Below are 13,011 nucleotides of genomic sequence, written 5' to 3'. Positions count from 1 at the left end.
ATAGACGGAAAGGAGGAATGAAATGTATTTCCTGATTGGACCAGGGAAATACACTTGAGTGCCAGGGGAGGGACCCAAAAAAAACGATAAAAAATCTTTCAGAGGAAGTTATGTATTGTGCTGTTGTGAAGAGGGGCCCTATTGGGGATGAGCTATTCTGGAGCTCACTGGAAGCACAACTGTTGAGGTTGACGCTGTGAAAAGTTGCTCTTGGCTGGCCCATCAACAACTGCACAGATGTTCACTGTGTTCTCTCTCAGCTGGACATGAGCATGAAGCACTCTGATCTGTTGATAAACTTTCGGATCCAATCTGGGAGACCCAAAGGTCACTGGGTTGGACTGTGGCAGGATGGGAGTGATTTGGGAGTGTGCCCTTGGAGCATGTCCGTAAATCATAGGCTTTGGGATTAGAGTGTCATGAATACAGTCTTAGCTCTGCTTCCTAGAAATTGTGGGCTTCAGGCAACTTTCTTAAACTTTTTCAAAATCAACTCTTCATCTGTAATGTGGGAATAATAATTCTGACCACATAGGATTCTGTGAGGATTAAATGAGATGATGTATTTAAAGTGTCTTGCACCTTGTATATGCTCAAAATTATTAGCTCTTATTACTTTGGTTCCTTCAAAATCCTCTTCTCTCTTTAACTTCCACCCTCACCTCCTTCCCTTGGTGGAGTCCATGCAGCAACCAAAGGACAAAGGACAAAAGTTGAACATGAATTAAATCACTTGTTAATCACCATCTTGCACCTGTCTGTCCAGGAACATTCAGGAAGAACTTGCAAATATGTTTCCTGAGTTCCTTTTCTAGAATATTCTAGGCCTAAAAAAGAAAGCCTAGAACATAGTGCTTCAAATCCCATGTCCTAATGCTTAAATATCTCCTAAGACAGCCACCAATAGAGACTAGCTATATAATAGTGTCAGTTGGATTTGCCTAAAAACAAAGAGAAACTTTTGCACTACCAAAACTATTAAGTTGAAAGGAATTGCAAGCCTCATTAATTTTTCAGAGAAAAGAAGAAAGAAAACGTTTTCCAAGCCCTCTGATGGTAGCCCACTGCGGAGAAAAAGGCAATTTATAAAAAGGAATCTTTAATCATAATATAACAAAGTCTGACCTTTAAAAGAAAGAATCGAATAATCAGCCTGGAAAATAAGTTTTAGTAATAAATTCTCCCAGCTGCACAGAAGTTCTTTGGTTGCTGGCCAGTCGCATACTGGTACGAGCTTATCTTAACAGAGTGGCATTGAAGCTACGTTTTAAGTGCTGGGGAAAGATGTTCTTCCAGAAGGAGGCAGAGGAATCTGATTCTTCAGTGTGGCACAGAGCACATGCTTACAAGACCAAGTAAGATGCAACCACAGGATCTGGAGCTGCAGACGCAGAAATGCACCACAATCCCTGGGTTATTGGCAAATCCCAAATTCTGGCCTTCAAAGGCTTCTTCTCCTTATGATGTGGAGATTTTAGTTGAATCACACTGAGAAGCGTGAAAAACACCAGTTCCCAAGGAAAAGCACAAGGGACTCCATGAGGGGAGTTGTGGCCATTGGCTTAGACCAGGGTTGGCCCAGCTTGGAAAACTTGGTCCTAAGAGTTGGCTAATGTTGTCACACACAGAAAGGGCCATGCTGCCTTCTTCAAATCTCCTTATTTTTTAGTTCTCAAACTGCTTTTCCCTTATAATCTCATTTCCCTCAGAAAACAACCCAAACCAGAGATTACCAGACACCAACACAATAAAAGGAAACAGTAGTGATAGAGAAATGGAAGATGGGAGAAGGCAAATTCAGGGGAATTTCATTTCCTTAAAAGGTGTGTGTACTTAAGAACCATGTTAATTTTATTTTGCAAGGAAATTAAAAAAATTTAAATGAAAATATACTTCAAAGAACTGTCTGTTTTGTCCTTGATAACCCAACCACAACCCTGGTTGGTCAAGAGAAACTAAGCCCAGACAAAGAGGGCTTCCCACAGGGGCAGGAGCAGGGGAAGTGTTGAATTTGGAGTTGAACAATCTGAAATGAAGCCCTGTTCTGCCCCTCCAAGCCATGAGCGCAATCTTACTACCTGCTGTATCATCATGGGACGAATTGTGTCCGCCAACCAACCACTCAAATTCATATGTTGAAGTCCTAATCCCCAGCATCCAGTATCTCAGAATGTGACCTTATTTGGAAATAGGGTCATTGCACATGTAATTAGTGAAGATGAGGTCCTAATCCAATATGACTGGTGTGCTTATAAAAGGGAGAAATTTGGAGACAGACAGACATGCACACACAGAGAGAGAAGGCCATGTGAACATGAAGACAGAGAGCAAGATGATGGCATAGAAGCCAAGGAACACCAAAGATGGCCAGGAAACCGCCAGAGGGCGTTGAATAGATGTTCACTCACAGCCTCAGAAGGAACCAACCCTGCGAACACCTTGATCTCAGCCTCCTAGCTTCCAGAACTGTGAGGCCACAGTTGTTTAAATCACCCAGTTTGTGGTGGTTTGTTATAGCAGCCCTAGCAAACTGATACATCCCAGAAGGAGTTGTCCGTGTTCACCATTTTCTTCATTAAATAAGCATTTATGAGTCCCTTTATATCTCAGTCACTGAGACGGGCTCTGTGGATACAGAGGGGACCCATCCACGGTTCTCACTCTTGGACTGTGCAGTCTCTTGCAGTAGCACTGGTCAGATCTGGCTATGGAGCACTTATGTATTGCAGAGTGTAAAATATATACCAAATATCAAAGACTGTATACAAGAAGGTGAAATATCTCATTAACACATTATACACTGATTACGTGTTGAAATGACAATATTTTAGGTTTTGGGGCTAAAGTGTATTATGAAAATTAATTTCCCTGTTTCTTTTAAATTTTTTAATTTGGCTGCTAGAAAATTTTAAATTACCCACATGGCTCGCGATATAGATCTGTAGGACAGTATTGCTCTGGAAGCTCTCAGGTCAGGGGTGAGGAAGCCTTAAAAGCAAATCCCAGCCTCATGTCAAGACAGTGATGGAGCTGTCTTCACAAGTCTGTAGAGCCTGGAAGAAGGAGCTGAATCAGCAAAGAGGGGAGTATTATGTGACACAGGAGCAGGGCGTGCCAAGGCCCAGAGTCTGGCCCTTTTGGTGAATTGCAAAGAACTGTTTGGGCTATCCAACAGGTCCCTGTGGAGGAGTGAGAGGTGAAAACGAAACCCTCAAAACAGCAGCATTAACTGAACACTTGCAAGGCCAGACCTGGGCTAAGTGCTTCACAGATATTTACTCGTTTAACTCTCATTGCAGCTCTGTGAGTTAGGCATCTATTATTCTCATTTTACTGATAAGGAAACTGAGGCCCAAGATGTTAAGTTCTTTGCCAGGGGCAACACTGAATAAGAATTTAAACTTGAGCCTGGAATAGTAGGTGAGAGCCAGCTTGCGAAGAAGCTTGTTTATCATACTAGCATATAAAACTAAGGGAAGAGGACATTAATTAGTTTCTCCTCCAGACAAGGAGGAGGTCATGAAAAGATTTGAAGCAAAAGTCAGGCATGATAAAATCTGAGTTTCAGAACAATAGGAGCTCTGACCTTGAAGAGTGGTGGGGCTGGAGATTCTGTGTTCAGATAAGAAAGTATTCTTTCCTTGCCTGGAAACAGAAGAGTAACCCAGAGAACTTTCTGTTCCTATGGCCTTTGAGGGATGTAGGGCTCTCAGGAGGCATTTTGTAGAAGTGATCTGAGGGCACAGAGCTGTCTGACTGAAGCAAATTGTGGGTGACACATGGCTCTTTCCTCCTTTCTTTGGGAGCTGCTCTTCTTTGACGTCAGCCCACGCCTGCCATGACACTCCAGGCATGGGGAAGGCTTGTGTCAATGGTAGGGTGGAGATAGAAGAAGAAAGATATCTTGGAGGTCCATCTCAGGGAATGAGAATGTGCCAGGTTTGACCTTCATGTTCCAGGGCTTTCTAGCATCCCTGGGGTAAACCAGAACTAATTTTTCTTCCATTTTTCTGAGGCTGCCTAATGTGTGGGATGCCTCACACCTTTCCTTCAAGAGTAACAGAGAAGAAATGGCTATAAGGAAACAATGATTTTGATTCTTTAATATACGACTTTTCATACAATATCACTTAGAATATGATGACCCAAAGCTCACAACTGTTTCAATTCTGAGTCTAAAAGTTAGGTAACTTTAGATCTGACGACTTTTCTCCAAAATGTGATCTTAAGAGCTACTGATGATCCCTCGGAGGTCACTGGTGGTCCTCATGAGCCGTCTTTTGTTTTGTAAAATGTTTTGTTTTGAAAAGTGTCCAGCGTTTGATATTTCATGGGTCTGAAAAAATACATTAGAAGCCAACATATGGGTAAAACTCATGGCTGCTATTTTAAGGTGAATTGTAGAGAAAGCTTCTACCCAGATAGAAAAATTATCTACCTTCTGGGAAGATAATTACACAAAGACATCTCTCTTGGCTGATGGATTGCTAAGAGGTGCCTCTTCCTCTGGACTGACACCACTCCCCCATGCCAAGCCACACGCTCTGCTAGAGGAGCAGAGGCTGGTTTGCAATGCTGCCTGCCTGGTCCCGTCTATCACATGCTCCTGGGCAGGACTCCACTCTGTGTCCAGTCACCCTCAGCATTTCACACACCATTCGGATGGAGCTAACATGGTGACCAGATTACTTGGTAGTGGATCACTGCAAATCACAAACACATTCACAGATCTGAACAATTGTAAAATGTTCAACTTTAAATATTAACCAGACCACTAAACATAATTCATCACAATTGACTTATTATATGACCTCGATGAGTTACTGAGCTTCTTAAGGTGATCCACAATAATTTAGTCTTGAAAATTAAAAAAAGAAAATTGTAGCAAAGAGAAAATTACTAAAGCTTGAAGATCAGAAAATAATTTCAATTTCAATTATTTTGATAACAATGTTTCTGTGAGAATCAGGAAAAGTTAATTACTTTAGGTTTTTTTTTTGAGGGGGGGCTTATGGTTAGTAACAGCAAACATTTATACTAATGGAAAGTAAAGATGTATGTAAATGGTGAGTATTTTGAAAGAAAAGGAATTTTATTTCTTTCAAGGGCTCTGAATTCTAGAATTGCATTAACCATCTGTTGCTTAGTGGAGAACCGATTTTAATAAATAAGGAAGAATGGCTAGAAACCAGCACATCAAAGCCTCAATTTCAATTGTACCAGCTTCTGCTTCTGCTGAAATTACATTATGTCTAGTAACTGTTATTTTAATACGCGGAAGCAGCGTTTCCTAAGTAGGTAAACACTTTCAATAACAACATTATTCATCCTATTTATTTGCTTATTAAAAATAAGCATAAAACTTGAGCTTTTCAAGGCCAAACCCACAAACTCCTAATTAGTTTTATCTAAATTAATGAGGTTTTACTGTACTAATTTCCAAAAGTGCAATACTAAATTCTGAGAAAAGCTGTTACAATTAAAATAGAGAAAGGCAATAAGATAATTTGGCAAAAGGCTGAATTAAAAGTCTAATTCCATTTTAAGCCACCAATTAAAATGTTTTTATATCCGTAATAGCATCTACATGAAGATAATCCAATTATGAACATAATGAAATTTACTACTGGATTTTGTTTGCTGTGCAAAATTGGAATCAGAACCACTGTGTTCAGACCTATAATGAACCATGGTCTTGGTTGATCCTAAATTTACATTAAAAAGTGACCTTGGAATGGAGTCAACTCTTGGTTCTTCCTTCCAAGTGGGTGTTTCCTTAAATGTTTCTCTTAAGCTTTGCCCCCAAAAGACAAAGAACATTCTAGAATGGTAACCAAGGCCACAAGGCCACATAATGACAGGTTTGAAATCAAGCAGGTCCCATGTATTATTTTATTCACAAATTTTATAATGTTTTCAAATGACCCAGCCTCAGTCTAACATGTAGTTTTAGGTAAGGGGATGAAAACATTTTTATTAAGAAAATCATTGTTAAATGAAGATATAGACATGAAAATATAGATAATTATTGGTAATTTATTATGCAAGGATTGAAAATATGTGCAATACTTCAGCAATCCCATCTTCAGATCACATCAGTACCTTCTTACAGTGTCCTCTAAGCCAACCTATTGAAAACTTAATAGGAACTTGAAAATGTTTTTAAGTAAAAGCCATAAATTCTCAAATAAAAACTATTCAGATTATTTTTGAATGATCGATTTCGGGTGCACAACCAAACCCAAGGTAATTTTACCAGGACATTCCAAAAGAAATATTTTCTCCAAATCTGTGAACGTCAGCTTTGCTTAAGCGCAGAAGACCACTTCTTAGGTTCATTTTCAACAAATACAGCGTATTTGTAAATGTTCAAAATAAGATGGTTTAGATTTTTCTTCCTCTTAGCAATTCCCTTTTACTTATCCAGTTATTTTTCTTTCAGAGCTTGGGTTTATGCATCATACATAGTTCTTTTCTGGTGATTATCAGCTGGCACCTCTTTCAGAAGGAGCGGCCAAAGTTCTTAAGTTGAACCATGGATCCCATAAAGTTACTCCAAAAGCCGAATTTTGGCATCTAACAGGAAAGTTTCTTGAGGGTCAATAAGAATTAGACAATTATGGAAATTTCCACCTTCACTCCAGTTTAGTCTAGGGTATATCAGGAGATAAGATGATAACACACATTTTTGGAATGCTTAAGAAATAGTAAGCTATGAAGAATTAAATTAAAGAGTCATCATGTCCCATCTGACTAAAAAATGATAATAATAAATGAGAGCAATTTAGGACAATCAGCAGTGTTCAAAAGTCTCGTCAAATTTCATGGCAATGGATTATGTGATCTCAGATTCAGAGCATATATGCTCTTCCCACTAAAATCAGAGAAAGTCTGCAATGGTGTCATGTAAATAATTAAATAGTTGAAGGAGGAAAGGGGAAAGAAGAGGAGGGAAGGAAAAGGAGAAAAAAGCAAAAGAGAGGACAAAGGAAAAAAATGTTTTCTGAAATATAAACTTGGGGAAAAACCAGTATAATTTACAAGCTTCATACTGTCAGAAAATAAAAATGCCCTCCCCATCACTCTCTCTTTCTCTCTTCTTATTCAGTGATAGAAATAAAGAGAAACAAATGCATGACAAGAATTCTGTAATCTATTAAATGCAGATACCTGGAAATACATTATCTGCCTATTTCCTTGGAATAATGTTGGTTCTATTTCCATCACACAGCTTACATCGAACATTATTCTTCTATTTTTCTTCTTTCTGGAATTAGGTAAGAGACGATGTTTTTCTTGATTAAAAAGCCATTTGTTCACCTTTAGCAAAAGTGGGCAAGAGAGTCTCTAGAGTTCCCTCCAGGGTTACAGGATTCTGTGCTAGAACTTGCAAATCAAAGACTCACATAGTGATTTTTCCTTCTATCGTTCTATCCCTCCATCCATCCTGCTAACAGAAACTTACTGAGTTCGCCCAGGTGCCTTGTGATAAGCTGGGAATAAAATCTGAATAAAAGGGACACAATCTCCATCCTAAAGACACTTACACCCCCTAAACAGATATTTACATAATTATACAAATAAATATATAATTGAAAACTGCAATGAATGGCAATTACAGGAAATTACAGGATGCTATAGAAGCCTGTAATAGAAAGATCTGATTCAGAGTTTTCACATGTCCTGAAGGGGAAAAAAAAAATCTTGGTTCTGTAAGGGTATACAGAGTATTTTGTCCTTTGAACAGAGTCAAATACTTAAGCAAAATCTCCTATTATGTTATTTGTGCTCAAATAATCTTTCTTTGGCCTTTGTTTGCTTTTAAAACTCCTTCTATTGCTATCAAAATGAATAGCAAAGGATGTTTATTTATAGTGGTTTAGTATGCTCATTTAAAATAAGCTAGAGGGTTTTAAGAAGAATGGAAATAAAAAATCTCAAAGAGGTGAATCTTGCCTACACAAAGGAACAGCCCTGGACTGGAAGTCAGATGGTTCTAGTCTCCAGCAAACGCATCCTGGCTGTGCTGCCTACGCCAAGTTGGGTAACCTCTCTGAGCCTCAGTTTCCTCATCTCTATAGTAACTGCCACACCCACCTACAGGATCCTTCTGAGGGGCATATGAGTTAATATACACAAAAGTGCTTTGTGACCACCAGCATAGAATGTATAGTATAGAAAGAGTGAGAACAAAGCATTAAAAAAAATAACGCAAGTCTGAATCATCCCTCTGAGGGGAATTAGTATTGGCTGTCCCAAAAGACTTCATTAGCTATGTGAAAGATGTCGTTGTGGATTTATCTTTAACTTGCTTACTAATCATCTCAAGACAAAGTTCTCGCCAATATTCTCAGAGCCAATGACTTAGCATGTCACACTGAGTACTCTGAAAAAGCACCAGCAAATGCTTTCTGCAATAAAAGTGTGCACTTGGGATTCAACTTTTACTGAGAGAGGAAAACGGCATTGTTTTGAAATATATGCTGGCTGGGTTCTTTCTTTTTTAGCCCCCCTCTTGGAAGCATATTCAAGGACAACGGAGTGAAACCGAAATTGAGAAAAGTTTGACTAGAGAAAATGCCATTTTCATCAAAGGAGTTAGGCAGCAATTCTTCCCTGTGTTCCTCTCCTTAGCAGGAACCTTATTTTCTCTTCAGAAGCCTTTCTGCTTGTTACTGATCCCATGAAGGGCATTGCTCGAGACACGCAGGCCCCATGGCCACCTGCCTTGCCTGATTAATGGGGCTGTTCTGAGAAATCATGGCCTGGAGGAGGCATTTTTAACCAGTCCTGTCAGAAGGAATCATTCGGTGTTTACCTTCCAAGATTTCAGTGCAGATTCTCCCAAGACTTATGTGAGATTTTATAAATAGCAATCCTTTGCAAAATGTTCCAGAAGACTCTCCCTTGAAATACGTCCACCACACTAAATAACTATTTCAACTGTTGACATGCTAGCATCTCAGTTAAGGAGCAGTAATTAAATACAAATTAAGCATTAAGGGCTGGCCCAGTGGTGTAGTGGTTAAGTTTGCACGCTCTGCTTTGGTGGCTGGGGGTTCGCCGGTTCAGATCCCAGGCGCGGATCTACACAACACTTGTCAAGCCATGCTGGGGCAGGCATCCCACAAATAAAGTAGAGGAAGATGGGCACGGATGTGAGCTCAGGGCCAGTCTTCCTCAGTAAAAAGAGGAGGAGTGGCGGCGGATGTTAGCTCAGGGCTAATCTTCCTCGAAGAAAAAAATATATATATATACATATAACTTAAGCATTAGAAACTAAAACAAGATTTTTAAAACACAACCAAGGAACGGGTTCTTTATGATACGGTTTTAACAAATTTTTCGATAGGATTCCCTATTGACTCAATTTGCTCTATTTTGTCCTTCAGTTTTCCATTATTTAAAAAAGTAAAGACATAAAGTATGAAACTCTTCGGCTTTATTAATGCAAACATATTTTTTATTAAAGAATGAATGCATTTACGCTAAAGAATAGTTTACATGTGTGGTAAAGCAGCAAGCATATCTCCAAGAGGCTAATTCTCCTCAGTATGACTCCATGCTTATTCTACATGCCTTAAAACTGGACCCACACACAGGGGGCACACGTACACACATACAAACGCATACACCGACACATAGATGCACAGACCAAAACGCCAACACCACTGCTCTCCTGATTCAATTAGCTCTCATGTAAGGCTTCTGTAAGGCGCCCCAGCGGCCCTAACACGACCAGGATTAAAAGCAGACTTCAAAGAAGGAGCAGCATTACCTGGAAAACTAGCGATATGCTCTCGGCCTTAAATGTATTTTAACCAATACTTGCAATTTCATTCAATGTTGACTCTTTGCGTTGATGATATTTAAAGATCCGTGAAACTGAGAAATCTCAGGCTCTCTTAGCAAGAACTTCTCATTAGAAACAGTGAACAAACTGGCAATTCTGACCCTAGGAGATCACAATTTCAGGTTAACAAGGTCAGATTCACCCTTTAGATTAAGATAGACACAGTTTCTGTAGATGAGCCAAGTTTATATAACTCATTCCCTATTTGAGTGCAATGTTGAGTGACGGGGGCAAGGCTTCCTTGGTGATAGCAAATCATATCTGAAGCTTGCCAGGAAAGGTTCATCAGATAGGACCATCTACTACAAAAGTTACCATAAATCAGGGGTGATGAAAGGACAGCCTCCACGGGGTTTGTTCACTTGCTGATAACTCATTCCCTTTTTCCAAGGTTTCTGTTGTGGTGGTGGTTGTTTGAAAGTCCTACCTTCTTTGATAGTGTATTTCATCTGCTTGGTCATTTTCTTCCCTTTTGGTGTCCTGCAGTGTACACTGAGAATCCATCCCCATAGGGATGTCAGCATGGCTTGGAAGGGGAAAGAGGGTGGATGCAGTGGAGGAGGGAAGGGGTTATTAGTAGTTGCAAGTATTCTAAGAAAATAGATGACGTGAATACAATAAGAGAGTACTACTTGATATATTCATGTGAATAAAAGCATTATCTTAAACTGTGAATTAACTGCCAACTTTCAGGTTGTTAGTTGTAAAGCTTGATAAAGGCTGTGCTGATTTGCTTACTGAGGAGACAATCTGAACCATGCCGTGGGAGAAGAGCTCTCAAGGTCAGCCTGAGGTGTTCCTTTAGCCCTGAGGCCTCCGTGCCGGCATCAGCACTCTCCACCTACCCCCCACGACTAGGGATCCTACAGGTGCATCTAACATTCTTGTTGGGTTTCATAAGGCAAATCGGAATGGTCCATCAAATAACAGCCGCAGTGTATTTGCCTGAGAGGTGAAAATCAGCCTGGAGATCTCCTACGGGAGGCATTGGGAAATGAGAAAAAGAAAAAAAGAAGAGAGAGAATCTAGAACTTTCCTCCCCATCCACATTCCCCCCCCTCCTCACAGTCACAGCAGCAGCAGATTTCAATGTAATGTAATTACTTTAATAATACATTTCTTTAGATTTAGAATTGCTCTTCTGAATTTAAAAAGCTTGGTCGGCCAATAGTTTGGCAGTCTTTTCATCCCAAATTTGAATCGTTGCTTATTCACCTATCATCTGGAATTCCTTGACCAATGCTGCCTTTGCTGAAGCATCCTAAGTTCAGTCAGCCATCATCGGATTCCAATTCCTGGGAAACCTCTTCGGAGGAGCTGTTCCTGTGGATCCGGCCATCACTCTTCATACTGTGGAAAGTCTTCCTGAAGGCCTCCATCATGGCATGGGCCAACTTCTTGGCCTCGAGCTTGCTCTCGCATTCGACAGCGTGGCAGTCCATTTGGTAGGACAGGTCATCATTGATCTCCCTGTAAACCCAGGCGAAGATGTTGGGGCTCACGTTGTGGTCGGCTGTGCAGTAAGCGATGCGGGCCACCTGGAAGGTATCCATGTGCACCGTGGCCTCACCTTTGTGGTCAAGGTGATGGAGCCACACTTGGAATGGTCGGATCTCCAGGAGAGCATTGGCTGGGAAGACATCTTCTCGGGCTAGTGTGTGCTTCTTCCAGAGCTCAATGACTGGCTTTTCTGTGCAGCCTGACAAAAACTGCATGCCTGTGGTGGGAACTTTACCCAGATAGGTAACCTGCAGAGGGAAGAGACAAAGAAAGCAGGAGAGGTCAACAGTAGGCCCTTCATTCTAATTGTTCATTCAGATGTTCTCAACTGATCACCCTGGGAGAGTGAAGAGACTTCTTTCTTGCTTGCTAAAGGAATAATTGTCAACAGAATTTCTACCTTTTGTCCCTAACAAGTGTCCCACTTGGCAAAGGTATTGAAATTCTTTGAATAGAGTTGGATTTTAAAAATCTAATTTCTAGAGAACTACTCTCCCTCTCCCTAACCCCTTTTTTAAAACTCAAATTAGAAGGATCTTTTACATAATTTAGCATTTTGGGGAAATCAAAAAGCCACTCAAAGCTTATTTTCAACCAAACACACCCAGAATTTAATGACAGGAAGGAGTCAAAAGGACACTGCATCTGAAAAATAAAATCTTTATTAAATTCTCTCTTAGCCTGGTTCTTTTCCCAAATCTCTCAATACTTGATTTCACTTAAGCTGCTTGCTTCTAGCAAATGCCACAGATGCAAAAACTGTTCTTTCTAAATTATGGCCTAAAACATGATTGTTTTCCCTCTAAGAGACTTTTTAAAAACACAGCAACGCCCAGGGTCTGGCCCGGTGATGCAGCAGTTAAGTGCGCATGTTCCACTTCGGCAGCCTGGGGTTCGTGGGTTTGGATCCCGGGTGCGGACCTATTCACTGCTTGTCAAGCCATGCTGTGGCAGGCGTCCCACATATAAAGTAGAGGAAGATGGGCACGGATGTTAGCTCAGGACCAGTCTTCCTCAAAAAAAGAAAAAAACCCACAAAACACAGCAATGCCCAGTTGTTTTGTAACCTAAACAATTTTTGAACTGATGTGCATCTGATAATAGTGATAATAAATGAAAGATCTACAGATAAGTTAAGACTAAAATGTTAGCTTATCAAATAGCTAGATGAGCAGTACTGAAACTAAGAAAAATAATTCCAAGTGCTTCAAATAGTGTCTTTTTAAAAACTTGTTTATGATATACCAAAAAGGGATTTTCATTCTTCCATTTTTTTTTTCATTCTTCCAAATGGACAGAACATCTACCACTGGGGCACAGACATTATGGAAATGCATAAATTAGAAATCACACAAAATAGTATATAATTAGGTTCAAAATTAGTGGCACAGATGTAATTACTACGAACTTGAGGAGGAAAAGACCAGAAAAAGGTCCATGGAAATGGTGAGAACTGAGAAAGGACATTTGACCACAGTGATTCCAAATCAGTGTTTACGTTTAGTGGGATTACGAAGGTACAAAAAATTCAGAACATGAAAGTTGAGAACTATTGCATCTTTTTGTGCTTTGTTTATCTCTTAAACCAAGAGTTAACTGGATAGTCCCTTTAAAAAGATAACTTCTTCCCTAGGAGGCACAAGTGCTGCACATTCTAG

At 40.1% G+C, this 13,011-nt stretch overlaps 1 protein-coding gene across 1 annotated transcript in view; it reads right to left on the bottom strand.

Moving 5' to 3' along the window:
- Window positions 1-6,016: 6,016 nt before the first annotated feature.
- Window positions 6,017-13,011, bottom strand: part of PID1 (phosphotyrosine interaction domain containing 1) — a 229,204-nt gene continuing 222,209 nt past the window's right edge. Inside the window, exon 3 of the mRNA XM_014835987.3 lies at window positions 6,017-11,601. Within this exon, the coding sequence (XP_014691473.1) occupies window positions 11,125-11,601 (477 nt within the window). The 3' untranslated portion in view covers window positions 6,017-11,124. The remainder of the gene's footprint in view (window positions 11,602-13,011) is intronic.

The sequence above is a fragment of the Equus asinus genome, chromosome 19 (assembly GCF_041296235.1).
Source record: "Equus asinus isolate D_3611 breed Donkey chromosome 19, EquAss-T2T_v2, whole genome shotgun sequence".
Lineage (NCBI taxonomy): Eukaryota > Metazoa > Chordata > Mammalia > Perissodactyla > Equidae > Equus > Equus asinus.
The sequence above is the reverse complement of the archived record's forward strand: the minus strand, read 5'-3'. Positions and strand labels throughout refer to the sequence as shown.